We start from the raw sequence: 15,041 nt of genomic DNA, 5'->3' as shown, positions 1-15,041 counted from the left end.
TGGGTTTGTGTATGGGGGCATCTTTTGTCACACCATGTAATGGCCAAAACGCTGACTCCGCCCAGTCCCCGTCCTCTCTCCAGCGTGCAGGGAAGTGCCCTGTGGAGGAGCCTGGCCCTAGAATCCAGCTCTATGCTCCATTTCCCTCGCCATGAGTCCTGGTTTATGAGTACCCAGTTTAGCCCAGGGAAATAGCATTAGTTATTTTTCACAGTTGCTTCTGATAAAATCAATTGGTTGAACATCTAGCCCTACTTTCAGAAATAAAGAGAAACGTTGCCCCTGCTTTAGAGCTATTCCTACTTTTGGCCTTTATCATCAAAGCACAGTCCATATGTCTCTGTTTTTTGTACATTAGGCTTATCGTATGTCACAAGGAAATTTTGATAACCTGCCTAGTATAAATTTTGGCAGTGGATGACAAAGAAGATGCTGTATGCCCTCCACCTTCTTTCAGTGCTCTTTCGCAGAAGTATGGCTATCACAGTTTTTACTGCTTGAAAGCATCCCTCCATCATGCTCTCAGTTTGCAAAGAGCCTCGCTGTCAGCACGGGGCAAGAGTGACCTCCAGCTGCAGGACTGCGCATGTGAAGTGACAGTCCTCAGCACCCAGCATCTCAGGTCTCCAAGTGCACAACTCCCACTTAGATTGAACTCCCTGTACATTTTTCTGTGAGGCCTCACAGGCCCTTTGGAACCGTGGCCCAGACTGACCTGGAGCTAGCCACTTCTATTGCACCTCCCCGAGGGACAGAACCTTCTCTTCAACAAAATAAATGACAAATTGAGTCACAGCTACATGGCCTTGGGTCAGGTACGGATTCATTTGGCCCGGGATGGGTGTGCACAGTGCCCTGCAGCACACACCACCCAGGGTCGCAGCTACCTTTGGGGCACCGCGGAGTTCCCCCTGGCATCCATGACTTGAAACTCGATGTTGTCTGAATTCACTTCCTGCGATGGATTGATGACATAAAGTATGATTTTGCTGTTTAGATCCTTTTGGCTAAACCATTCCTGAATAAATCCACCTAAGAGAGAAGAAAAATGTTTAAGTGAATCAAAAGCCTTTTAATAAGAATCACATAGCTCATACAGACTGTTTTCAACTTTTCTTCTTGTTGAACATTTAGAAAATCTGAATGCATAGAAACTTGATTTTACAGCTAAACAGCAACATTCCACCTTTTATAAGCTCCAGCCAATTTATTCCCAAGTGATGTGTTTATCAAATTGCCAAGTTCAGTATTCATCTTTTTTTTTTTTTTGACACAAACAAAAAATAGTTTCTCAACAACAGCTATTAACAATCTTCTCAAACTCTTGTAGCATTCATGATGAACAACAGACTCTAGTTTTAGTGTAAAAGTTTGCAAAGAAATTTTTTCCTCTGTCAAGCAAACATGAACAGGGTAGGGTTTGCATTCTGGTCTGATATGTCCCAAAATACAGAAATTATAGAAGACAACACCTGTTGTTATATTTTCCAGGTAGCCATAATGAGGACCTCGTAAAATCCTAAACATTATTTTGTCATCTTCTGTATTGGGGTCAGATGCCTTCAGGGACCTGGCAGTAATATAAATCCCATAATTGCCACTCTTCAGCACTTCCACATCAGAAAAGCAATGGAGATGAATAATTTTGGGTGCTATTTTGTCCAAATGATCCACCTAAATCAAAGTTAAACAAATGTATAGTCATTTTACAGCATCAGGATATTCTCTGTCCTACCTTTGCTAAAAGCACAGTAGCCTGCTCCGGGTGGTAATAGCCACTTTGACTCTCAGTTTGCTCCAAAAGTCTCATCTCCAGTGAAGCACTACTTCCCATGAGAATTTCCAGCTCAGATTGCCCAGTCACTTGCTGCATACAGGCAGATACAGCACGCACCGGGATGGGCAATGCAAATTCTGTGTGCCTCTGCCCAGATGTCCCACACTCCCCATAGCCCTTCTTCTTTTTGATGTTACTTTCTTCACAGCAAATGAAAACTCCTGAAAAGGATTCTTACCTCTATTTCACAATAACAAGCATGGAAACCTGAGGATTACAATAATCACAGTCATAGATGTGGCAAATATGTCTCTTCAAATCTGTGCCACCTTTCACAACTTCTGATGAGTCTTCAAGCACACAGCAACAATTGTTGCTCTTTCTGTATCTCATCTTCAGTTGAAGTGGCACTCCTTGCTCATCATATAACCTCAAACTTTGTCATCAGGAGAAGTTAGGAGCCTCTTAGTTAGTATTGGTGTTTTGAAACGTACAGAATTTTGACATACAATGCAACCAGGCCTGCTTTGCTTAATGAACCATGCTGTATAGAAATGTTCTAGAAGTAATAGCAAAGGTATCTGAGCCTATGACACAGTGGGAAGAACTTGAAAATGAAGGAAATGGGAAGTCAACAGAAAAATCCTAGTAAAGGAAGGAAGAATCAGAGCAGACATTTTGCAAAGACTCCCAGAAGGAAGACAGGCTATCCAGTTGTGGGAGCAAAGTGTCTGTAATTCAAGATTCCTGTGACGTAAAAATCAACAGTCATCCTGGTATCCCTCACACGCAGATCAGTGGGTCAGGTACCAAGTGCGAAAGCTGAGCAGGAGGAAGCTCATTCCTCTCAGTTGCTGGGCTCAACTTCAGGTTTGAGATTTCTATGTAAAATATTTTATTAAGTGTAAGTGTATGCGTGCTTATATTATTATTAATATTACTGTTTATGTTGGTTATTCTTAATATGTTATGTTGTTATTAATAATGTTATGTTATTATTAATATTATTACTGTTTATGTTAGCAAGATGTCCTTCTTCTCTTAAATGCAGTCTGTCTGTTTGCACTCTCTAAAATTCTTTGCCTGAGTAATGCATTGTGGCAAGTAGTTAATTCTCCAGGTTAATTATTCATGGAACACGGAAAGCAAACATTTTAGCTGATAAATACCTCAGTTATATCATATACTGCAGCAAGCACCAGTTCTTATCAAAATTGCTACATTTTCCACCTTTTCATGCTATGTATGTTTTTTAAGCAGGCCTGTGGTCACACTTGCCTGAATGGTGAATGCCACTGGCTCGCTCTGCACCCTCCCATTCATGATGAAGCCTTGATTAGTCCTATCAGTTGCAACAAATGTAAATCTGTCAGTTTGGGAATCCCCGCCACCGTGCTTGTATGCAACATCCCTGTTGTCCACATCTTGCTGGGTGAAATTGTATTGCAGTAGCATAGCTCCTCGATAATAGAGATGACCATACTGGGGCAGCTGAGCCAGGAGGAAGGTAAGGTTTTCTTTAGCCGTGTCTGGGTCTGAAAGTTGCAGGACATCAGGAGAAAGGAAAGCCGTAGTGCCTTCCACTAATCTTAACCCTGTGTTCCTAGACAGTGTGGGCAAATCTTGGTCGACTGCTTCCAAGGAGATGATGAATGTCCCATGCTTAGTCCTCAGTCCATTGCTGATGATGAATCTGGCAAAGAGAGGCAAGGTAGTCTTCAGCATGTGTTCTTGATTCACCATGTACTGAAATGAAACGATAGCACACACCTTTACTACAGAACTTGCCTGTGCTGATACTGCAAAAGTACTAGAGCTAGTTTCAGCTCAAACCCACACTAGGGGTGGGGTAGATATATATTTTAAAAACATGAAAACCAGCGGCCGGGTATATGGCAAGAGTTACAATGTGTTTGCAGGAACCTGGATAGATGGTGGAGGATGGTAGAGGCTTTGAGGATGTGCTGATCAGTCTCAGCAGTTGTAACAGAGACGATCTAATCTTCTGGCTCAGATACAGATAGAACAGATCTGAAATGATGGGCTGGCTGAGGGTCTTATTGCACCCTCTGGCATACCAGTTTGTACACATTCTCAAGAAGATCTTCACTTGGTTACCTGGCAGTGGCAACTGTCAGTGGAAGTGCAAGCTTGTATACAACTTACAGAAAGAGGTGTGTAAAGAATGTGGTCTGCCTGGATGGTTTTGGTTTGGTTTGGGTTTGGTTTTTTTTTTGTTTTTTCTTCTGTTTACTGTTACAAGCCTCTGGTACCAAATAGCCCCAAAGTATCTAGCAAAGCAATCTGGAAAAAGAATCATTGCAATTTATGGGTTTGTTTAGACACTAACTGTATCTGTAAATTTCAGTTTAATCAGGGGAAATTTTATGAGGACATAATGAGGTGGATGGATGATAGCAAAGCAGTGGATGTGGTCTGTCTTGATTTCACTAAAGCATTTGACACAGTCTCCCACAGCATCCTTACAGCTAAACTGAGGAAGTGTGGTCTGGATGATCGGTTAGTGAGGTGGACTGTGAACTGGCTGAAGGAAAGAAGCCAGAGAGTCGTGGTCAATGGGGCAGAGTCTAGTTGGAGGCCTGTATCTAGTGGAGTGCCTCAAGGGTCAGTATTGGGACCAGTACTATTCAATATATTCATCAGTGATTTGGATGAGGGAATTGAGTGCACTGTCAGCCAGTTCGCTGATGACACTAAGCTGGGAGGAGTGGCTGACACGCCAGAAGGCTGTGCTGCCATCCAGAGAGACCTGGAGAGTTGGGCAGGGAAAAATTTAATGAAATATAACAAGGGAAAGTGTAGAGTCTTGCATCTGGGTAGGAACAACCCCAGGTTCCAGTATAAATTGGAGAACAACCTATTAGAGAGCAGTGTAGGGGAAAGGGACCTTAGGGTCCTGGTGGACAACAGGATGACCATGAGCCAGCCCTGTGCCCTTGTGGCCAGGAAGGCCAATGGCATCCTGGGGTGTATTAGAAGAGGGGTGGTTAGTAGGTCGAGAGAGGTTCTCCTTCCCCTCTACTTTGCCCTGGTGAGACCACACCTGGAATATTGTGTCCAGTTCTGGGCCCCTCAGTTCCAGAAGGACAGGGAACTGCTGGAGAGAGTCCAGTGCAGGGCAACAAAGATGACGAAGGGAGTGGAGCATCTCCCTTATGAAGAAAGGCTGAAGGAGCTGGGTCTCTTTAGCTTGGAGAAGAGGAGACTGAGGGGTGACCTTATTCATGTTTACAAATATATAAAGGGTGAGTGTCAGGAGGATGGAGCCAGGCTCTTCTCGGTGACAACCAATGATAGGACAAGGGGCAATGGGTATAAACTGGAACACAGGAGGTTCCACTTAAATTTGAGAAGCAACTTCTTCTCAGTGAGGGTAACAGACACTGGAACAGGCTGCCCAAGGGGGTTGTGGAGTCTCCTACTCCGGAGACATTCAAAACCCGCCTGGACACATTCCTGTGTAACATCATCTAGGTGCTCCTGCTCTGGCAGGGGGATTGGACTAGATGATCTTTCGAGGTCCCTTCCAATCTCTAACGTTCTGTGATTCTGTGAAATGATTATGTTTCTCTACAAAGCTCAAGTAAGGTTTCACTGAAATACTAATATTCTGTGGGAGATATTAAACAGAACTATACAGGTTGCTAGGGCAATTTTAAAAACTTAGATGTCCATGCCATGTATTTATCAAAGGGTCAGATCGGCAAAGTTCATACTCTGTGGTGGAAATTTCTACTAATAGCAGCATAGTCTCCTGTAGTTTTCTCCCAAGCAGTAATATTTCTTCAGATATACTAAAGATTTGATTACACTTTACAGTTGCATGCCTTGTATGTAAGTGACCTTCAGTAGGTCATGGAGTATCTTACTATGTCACATGGATTGTCCATCTCTGTCCACCTAAACCTCCTCACTGCCTTCACCAATGCTGGATGATTAGGGCTTGATCAAACTGTAAGTTGGCAGTATGCCATGAAACAGATGGGATTGAGTACAGGCAGACCAGGGACTACATAGCAGTTAGAAATATGTTTACTGAGGATGGTATTCCCAGCTGGAAACCTAGAGACATCTGTCTGCACTGACCTAATGCTATTGTGCCAATGGTAAAAGGGTTCTGCTATTAGTAATCTAGCTGAAATCAAATACAGAACTAGCATGACCATGATAAATGCTATGTTAATAAAAACTAAAAAAAAAAAAAAAAAGTCAAAACATGTTCCATCAAGACCTTAACTATCTCTATCTCTCAAAAAATCCGGAAGGTTGCAGCAGAAGTGAGTTTCCTCTGGCTCATTTGATGGCTGTAAAATCATTTGGATGATGTCTCAAACAGTATTTCATACTTAGATAATTCTGTTCATGAAACTTAAGATTCTTCCAGTCCTCTACAGAATAACGGACAGGAGCAAACCTCCTGGTTATATTCATCAGACTGCAATTTATGATGCAAATGCCACACGCCACTTGATTTCACAGGTGATGAAGCTGCCTGTGTCCAAGATGTCCTTTTTTCTGCACTTTGGGAGATTTTGGTGGTTGTTTATTTCTGGTTTATGGCTGCTTCATCTTTCCCTTAGGAATGAAGAGCAGCCAATATTCTCCTCACTCTGATGAAATTTAGGGGACAACTCTCAGGCACAGTTAGGAGGACGTGTTGCATGGTTTGATTTCACCATTAACAACGTTTCATGCTTTCTGCAGTTTGATGGCAATGGAGTTGGCTGTAGGACCTACCATCTGTCATGGCATTTAAAAGATAAAAATGGAATCATAAATAGTGCCAGCTCATTACAAAATCAAGCCAGTGTGTCAAAATGGAGGACATTAGCATGTTCTTTTAGTATCCTGCTGTCAGCATCTGATGTCAGGTTGCTAATCACTTGAAGTCATCTGTCCAAACAAGCACTGCCAAATCTTTCTTCCAGGCCAGCAACACCAAACAATACAGGCAAATTTATGTCTGAAGGAAGTACTTCAGTGGAAAGTAAAAATTTGATCAGTTAATTCCCCTCCCACTATAATTACCCATATAATTAATGCGACCATTCCTTGTTTAAATAATAATATTCTGCCACAATATTTATATGTTTACATAAAACCAAATTATTTTCCAAATGATAGCATCCAGAAACATCAATTATTGTGATTAAAATAGTTATTCAATATCGATATTTACTAAAGCATCATAAACTCACTTGTATAAGGCTGACTTTCTAGTTTGATTCTAAGCCACTGGCCTAAATAGAAGACATTGGATTTATCCACATGCACAGTTTCCCTTAGAATTGTTTGGTCTGCTTTCATTAATGTGGTATAGAAGTTATATTGATGCAAAACACTCCTACACTGCCCAACACAGAGTTGGCATGACCGAAACCTTACTTGTCTAAGCTAATTCTAGTTTTGGTTATAGCATTTCACAACTGAGAAACATAAAGCCAGAGTATATTTGTTTGCTTTTCTGTTATGATAAGTGATCTGTTATGACAAGTGGATCAGACAAATATCCTAACTAGAATCTCCACACATTGAATTTAGTGGAAGGGATAGTTTAAAATATTTCATCTGAGGAAAATCCCAAAATTGCTTTTGGTTTAACTCTAGATAATGTCAGCTGGGCTGCCCCGGTGTCACTAGGAGGTTTATTTGATGTCTTCCTGCCTCACTTGTTTGACTTCCCGGAAAAAAAGCTCTTGAACTGGATGACACAACATGTCCTTTAATCTTCATCATGCATCATGGAAAATGATGTTCAGATCAGGAATCTATTCATAAGAGCGGGTAAAAAGGGGTCTCTTCTGAATTGCAACTGCTAGGAGCTAAATCTTTCATTTTTCTTAGTAACTAAAGCAAAAACAAGAAGATTTTATTTTTTTGTATGGAATATTTGAGTTTTACAGAAAGTCCATTTTCTGTCAAAAGCTGTTTTCAGAGGAAATTACCAATGCTAGCAAGAGGCTAATGTCCTTCCTTTAAAGAAATGTCTTTATTTCTGCACTTATTTTTTTTTTCCTGAATTTGCTCTCTTTTACAACTGTCCCTGGGACTTTGTGCAACCACATATCTACTCTGTCTTCACCTAGAGATAACTCATTACAGCATTCCTCTCTACAACCAAGGGAAGTTCATTTAAGAAAAAAATAAGGAAATATCCACTTCAGGACTGCACCTAGTCTAAGCTGATCTAAGAGAAAGGTTCAGAACCAGGCAAAAGTAAATTTAAATATCAGTAGGCTGCTGAATGGGGCCTATAGGTAACCAGGTTTATCCCCAAAATCCATTATCTGTACAAATTTCTGAGCTATTGTGTTGTCAGAACAGGTAAGGCGACTGGCTTTCAGTATGTTTGAGAACTACTTATGGATTCAAAAAGCCTGGAACAAAACGAATACAATAAACAAAAATAGGCAAGAAAGTTAGTCAATCTCCCCTACTTACGTCTAAATCTCTGTGTATGTTTGGGTGCTTAACAGTATTGAAGCTACTATAATTGATTGAACGTGGCTGTGGCTACAATATCAGCATCAATTAGAAACTGCATTTATTACTGAAGCAGTCACGACTACATGTATTAGAGTAGAAATATCTGTACTATATAAATATGGAGAATTCCCACAGGGCTTCCACCTCTTTTTAATATTTAGTTTTGTTTGGGTTTTTTGTTTTGCTTTATGTTGTGAGGTTTTTTTAATACTCAATAAACCCAAGCAGAAGAGTTTGGGTAGTGGGTTATTACGCCTTACCTGAAGGAATCTTCAGAAACAACTGCCTCAGTGTTGTGAACATAGCAGACTATGTGTCTTGCTACATCCATTTGACTGAAGCTCCTGATGGGGATGCCAGGATAGCTGACATACTCTATTTGTCCGTACTGGGGTGGGGAGGTTATCACATAAAGGAGCTCCTCTGGCTTGTCAGTACCATCCAGCACCAGGAGGACATCAGTTGTAATGTAGCTCCGATCCCCTTTTGACACTCTAAGAGGTTTTATGAAAACAGCAATGTCTCCTGCAGGATAGACAAAACAATGCTAAAATAGTAATATTTAATTGTAAGTTGATCTCTTATGCAGTATTTAGCCATATGCAAGCCATCACAAGTAGAAAAGTCATACGATTACAGGGAAATTCAGGCTGTAAGGGACTTAAGGATATCTCTAGTCCAACCTTCGGCTCAAAGCAGTGTCAGCCAATATATGAGCCATATCAGGTTGCTCAGGGTTTTATCCCGTTGGGGCTTGAAAACTGCCAAGGAAGGAGAAAGCACAACCTCTCTGGACTCTTGTTCTAATCTCAGTAGTGTCATGTTAATTTGGTCTAATTTATGTTTCTAATAGGAATGTAATGAAGGAAGAGAGACTGTAAGACTAGAGTGTAAACCTGGAAGACAGATCTGTTCTTGAACAGTGTTTTGTCTACCTTATTGCATTCTTGCAATTTTTCTGTGCTTTTATTTACTCAGACATAAAGCTAGTTTCAGAAGGATATTTTCAAGTCTATTTGAAAAGTTGCTGGGAGTCCTGTGAGGCAAGGTGCAAGACATTGCCTTAGGCAGAGCCTTTTGAAATCCTGGGACATCTTCTTCACCAGCAAGAACATCACAGCTCTGGCCAGCAGTGAAATCCAAGCAGACAGACTTTCAAGGTCTGCAGGGAGACTTGCCAAGGGCCTACACAGTGTTCAGGGAGGGATCAGGACATGCACTCGGATCATCTTTGTTTCAGAAACAAGCACTGTAAAATGTCGAGTCTGGCAGATCTTTACCCTTTTCCATGTCCTTGATATTTATGTAGAATTCCGCAGCTGGGGATCTGTTGTACCCATCCCACAGATGAAACGTGAAGCTGTCTTGGTTCTTGGACCCTATAGCTCCTGTATGGGCATATCTCACAAGGTTCATATCCAGTTCTTCCTGAGTGCACTTCATTCCAGTTTGGAGCGTCATCCAGCCTTGGCCTACCTAGAAAGAATAAACATCATTCATTAAACAGATGTATCCTCCACAGTTAATGGTGTTTGTTTGCAGTTATGCAGACTGTCAGTGGCAGCGACCCAGCTTCCCTTCTAAGCTATAGCTTCTTTCCTCATAGTATGTTTTGGAGGGCAGCAAATAGCTGGAGTTGTTCCCAAGCAGCTGTAAGGCTGGAGAAGATACAGTGACCATTAATAAAATGGAGTAAACGGATTTATATTTATGCACACTTCCAAATGATACACCAACAAGATGAAAATGAAATGGTTCCTGATCCAGCTTATGTTTTATGTTTCTCAGTTTCCAAAAAATGTTCTTGGTTCTATCTGAAACCATACCTAGAGGGATATTAGAAATGAACCTATGGAGAAATCTAGAGCAGCACAGAAATTTAAAGCCCAAGAGGTCCTCTGACAGAAAAATGTGAATTGCTGAACAAAATTTCCTGCTTTTCAGAAGAAAACACAGTATCTTGTGTCGGACTGATCTGTGTATTTGACACTTAGCCTGTAGTAACAGTGTCGCTGGCTTTGGAGCAAAGGTTACCAAAGACAGAGAGCTCTGATATGCACGTATACCCTATATGTTCAAACTGTCAGACTCCAGCCAGTAGCTGCCTCTTGCCCATGTGTGGGACCTCTTTAATGCACAAGTTTTATATCATCCACGGATTCTTGCAGGGTTGGAGCACAAAAATACTTTCCAGGCTCACAGATCTTAGAAACTGATTTTTTTTTTCTATTATATATGCATGAAATTAAAAGGAGGCATTTTTTCTACCATTGTTCCAGTGGCTTATCTTTGGTCATCTTTATGGTCATCTTTACCTTCCATTTCTAATCTTATTTTCTGCCTTTCCTCTGGCTATATCCTTTTCTATCTTCTTCCTTTTTTCTTTCTGTCTCCCCATACTTTTCTTCTAACTCATGATTTATTACTCACTCTTTCATATGCGTCTCCCTCTACTCTTTCCGAACACTGAAGTAACTGAAGTAATGGCTTACTTGTCACTTTTTTGATCAAGGACTTCCTCCCCAGCCCTTTGCAGCTCCATTGCTTGTGTTTCCCCCTCTGTGAGCTGATTCTCCCAGCACCTCTCTCCATTGTCACCCCAGATGATCTGCCATGCTTTTCACCTTCCCTCTCCTCCTGTTGAGAATCTGTCCTTTAAGGTCAAAGCTTCAAACATCATTGTTTGTTTCAAACACTCTTTCCACAACTAAACTGGCTACAGCCATCTACTTCAAAGCATGACAGACATTTGTGAAAAAAGAAAGATCAACTTCATTCTAACCTAAAAAGATAGAGTTATTTGCAAGCCTGCTTTTTGTTGAAGTACAAAGACTAACCTTGAGCTGAAGCTGACCATTTTCTGGAAGTCTTTCAAATAAGTAGTAAATTTTCTCCCTGGGGGTGTCTTCGTCTTCTGCTGACAGAACAGCACTAGAAATTATTCGAGTTTCACCCATGTTGACCTCTATATCAACCTTCCTGCAAAAATTAAAAGTCAGGTATTGATGCAATAAAAGAAAAGTAACCTTTCCAACATGTAATTTCTCTGTCAGGAATACAAATTACCCAGATGCTGACAGAAATGACAACTGCAAAAATAATAGAAGTAGAGTGCCTATTTTAGTTCAAAACAGAAAAAAAGGCAAACTGGACAAACCAGCTTCTCCTTACAATGGTGAAAAAGAGCAAAGCGTATACCTACAACAACCTGGGATTTACCACCTCTGTTTTCTTCCCCTCGGCCATACTCCTTTTACCTTCATACCGTTTATAAGAAGACAATGTAAACAAGTAGGCTGTATTATATGTTACTGCTACTATAGCCCATAGCAATACTAGCTCTAATGAACTGATTATTCGTTAGAGAAAAGACCACCTTTCAAACAACTAATCTGTCACTGCTCACCTTAATCTTTAAGAGACACTACAAAGACCTTACTGGCTTCTTCTCTATGTTCCCCATTGCAGAATATTCCTGGGTTCTTTATTTAGAAGAGTAGGGTAAAGCTACCTGTTCCTTGGCAGAAATGGCCATCGTAGGCACAAATTGAAAAATAAAAAAATTTAAGGCATCTCTGAGGGAAAAAATGCCACAGTTTGAAATGCATGCAGAGCTTCTCTGAGATGTTTCTCAGATTTTGTCTCCTCTGTTTCTGTTCTGAGCTAGTAATCATCCTCCAGTTTGCCTCTGCACACCCTGCTTTATCATTTTGCTGTTAGCTGTGTTACATTTTCACAATGTAGCACCCAAACAGTATTATTAAACTGGACAGAAGTTTCAAGGAGGTCGAAGGGGATTCAGCATATTCAGTCACCCCAGGGATGGGACCTTCTCAAGCTAATCTGCCCTGGGGCCAAAGAGCAGGCTGAGAAAGGACAGACTCCTTAGGCATTTGGGCAGCTAAGTTCTGGCCGGATGCAACTGACCACATGCAAGTCATGCTATTTCAAAGGCCAAATACAAATTTTTACCTAGATATTGCTAAAGACGTATTCTTCATGTAACAGCCCTTTCCTTTGCCAAACTGCAAGTGCCTGCTCCAAAGCAGATTGACAACTGAGATTTCCAAAGAAGTTGTCGCAATTACTTAGTGATTTTGGAAAATACATTTATTATTCTGAGAAAGAGAGGGGATTTTTTTTCCTGAAGTTTTGTATTCAAACTGATATGGATATGAGGCATAGAAATGTCACATTTTGCAAAAGGAGAAGCAAAGAAAATCGAGTCATATGACGAAGTATACCAAGCCATATTAATGATGGATCAAGCAACCTTAATGATTTACTCTTACTGCCAGTAATCATGTTGGGAATGTGCAGACAGAAAGACCAGGTGCCTGACCCAAAGACTGCCTGAGCTAGGAAGATTCAAACAAAAAATAAGTGAAGATAAACACCTTTGTTACACCCTGAATGCTGTGTAATCCCAACTCATTTTTCTGTGTAGCAGTTAGTTGATTAAGTCCTTCTAGCACCCACATGTCTCATCTTGAGAAGAAGCTCTCAAGGGGAATGTGTGAGGGCCATACATTCCCCAAGGGCTCCCCTTGCTACAGAATGCAATCCAAGAGGTGACAGATTGAGTTTTTGGCAGTCACTGTGAATAAGAGTCACTGCTTTCCAGTTAAATGTATCCCATCCAGATTCTTCAGTCTGTTCACCATAGCTAATGGAGATGAGAACTAAAACTCCCTGGGGTGGAGAGGTACCCCCAGAACAAAAGGTGAGAAAAAGCCTACAGGTGTTGCCAAATGTCCACCTGTAAAACACTGCAGTGGCATGAGGGAGCTCCCACCCCACAGCAAAGTGGTGACTGAATGTGATAGGTAAACCACTTCAATGTCAAACTGAACAAGTTTCCTTAAAACACTACTGTTTAACCACTGGCAGCATACTGCCAGTGAGTAACAGGCAAGAAAGCAGTAACTTCTTATAATGAAATAGCTATTTTGCAAGTAGGTGGCTTACTATGTGCAACTGTTCACCACAGGAATGGCAGACAACATTGCCAGACAAGGCAGCAACTGTTTCTGGATCCAGTTGAGCAAAACTAAAAACACTTCACTTTTTGCACTCTATCACCTTCCTTCAGTGAGAAAGGGTGGAAAAAGATGCAGCAGTCTTTACCATGTGGGGAACAAATAAACAATTATCAGTAATTATCAGTACATGATATGAATATGTAAACTATACCCTTTATTCTACCTAGAAATTGACTTTCTCTTGTTAGCATTATGTGGTCCTTGATAATCTTTTAACTATAAACCCAACATTTCTTAATGCAGAAGATCTACATGGTAAACAAAACATTCAAAATTCTCTACAATAGGAAATGTAGGTCTAATCTGAGAGTAGGCCAAATATCCCAAGGGATCAGCTTAACAGGCTGTGAGTCATTTTTGAAATACAAACTTTAGAGGTTCAGAGCTACATCCCCAAAGCCTCCAGGCCCCCAGCTCCCCATCTGCCAGCCTGGGGCTGGAAAGCAGCCAGGAGGACAGAGGCCCTGATGCTCTCTGGCAGGTTGTCAGCTAAAAAATGGGGATCCCAAGGGGCAAGCTCCTCGTTAAAATGTCCAGGAGGTCTGGCTCTCTTGCAGTCAGCTGCTTATCTGCAAATGGTCTGCCAGGAAATTTCTGACCATGTCAAATTCATCTATGACTCTCAGTTTTGAACTGCAATGAAAGTTTGCGTGTACTTTCTCGAAAGCTGAACTATGGCTGAGCAATAGAGTTTTTTAATAGACAATAAGATAATAATTTAATCTGAAAGGCCTTCCCCTGTGAGCAAGAGTCATCAGCCTTGTGGATTCCCTCTTACCAAAATCCAAAGCTGCTTTCAGACGTCTTTTGGACAGGCAATGGCCCCAGGGAAATGGAAAGCAAAGTAACTGTGGTCAGCACTGTGATGGACATTGGCCAGCAGAGGTGTGCTAAGATCAGGGTTCTCTGGCAAATATCTTGAAGTAAGTTGTGAAAGACAAAACAAGTATGTTCCCACCCTTTATTTTCCTATATCCTTGTAATAATGAGGAACATTAAAGCATGCCCTTCTCTCACTAAAAATGCTTTTGTTACTCAAGCTGATAGAGACCTACATGGAAACATCTGCATTGACATTTGTCTGTGACTAGTTATGGCATCCTCTCCCCATCAGTCACTGACTTGCTGTTTTGATCACTTTTGGACCCGTTTCTTTGAACTCATCCCTCTATCAGAGACAGAAACATGTGGCTTACTTGCTCAGCACTGGTTTCTCATCGTTAACTGGAATGACCTTTACTGAAATGGTTCTGAGGACTTTATGTTTCCCATCTGATAGCTGGACTTTAAAGCTGTCAGTGAGGTTTTCCGAATTGTCATGAACGTACATCAGCTTCATTCCTATGCAGGAGGTGGGGGAAAGAAAAATGAAAGAGGTAGAAGGAGAGAGAAATGGAAAGAACAAATAAATCTGACTCCTGCAAAATCCATCACATCATTTCACTCTGCTTCCATCACCTTTCTTCCATCTCCCCCCACCCTGCATACACCCATACCACAGCAAGCTTGTTTCAGCTACCAGAAGATGAGATTGGCAAGCTACTGCTATTCAGTGATGTTGTTACAACATACTATTGACTCAAAGACACCAGCCTGACCTTACTAAGGAGCGACTCTTCACAAAAGGGCCTCTGTTGGTCTGAAAAAGGGACATTTCTTCTCCTCTCCTCATTCCAATTCATTTTAACAGGGACCATAGAAAGGCCAAGGCTACT

At 41.3% G+C, this 15,041-nt stretch overlaps 1 protein-coding gene across 1 annotated transcript in view; it reads right to left on the bottom strand.

Moving 5' to 3' along the window:
• Positions 1 to 15,041, bottom strand: part of FREM1 (FRAS1 related extracellular matrix 1) — a 63,484-nt gene that overhangs the window by 21,191 nt on the left and 27,252 nt on the right. Inside the window, exons 22-28 of the mRNA XM_082074504.1 lie at positions 14,523 to 14,667; positions 11,122 to 11,263; positions 9,565 to 9,760; positions 8,545 to 8,809; positions 3,056 to 3,470; positions 1,473 to 1,674; positions 888 to 1,032 (exon numbers count right to left, since the gene is read on the bottom strand). Coding sequence (XP_081930630.1) covers positions 888 to 1,032; positions 1,473 to 1,674; positions 3,056 to 3,470; positions 8,545 to 8,809; positions 9,565 to 9,760; positions 11,122 to 11,263; positions 14,523 to 14,667 — 1,510 coding nt within the window. The remainder of the gene's footprint in view (positions 1 to 887; positions 1,033 to 1,472; positions 1,675 to 3,055; positions 3,471 to 8,544; positions 8,810 to 9,564; positions 9,761 to 11,121; positions 11,264 to 14,522; positions 14,668 to 15,041) is intronic.

This window comes from Streptopelia decaocto, assembly GCF_964273445.1.
Source record: "Streptopelia decaocto genome assembly, chromosome: Z".
Lineage (NCBI taxonomy): Eukaryota > Metazoa > Chordata > Aves > Columbiformes > Columbidae > Streptopelia > Streptopelia decaocto.
Note: the sequence above shows the minus strand (reverse complement) of the source record. Positions and strands in the feature narration are given on the sequence as shown.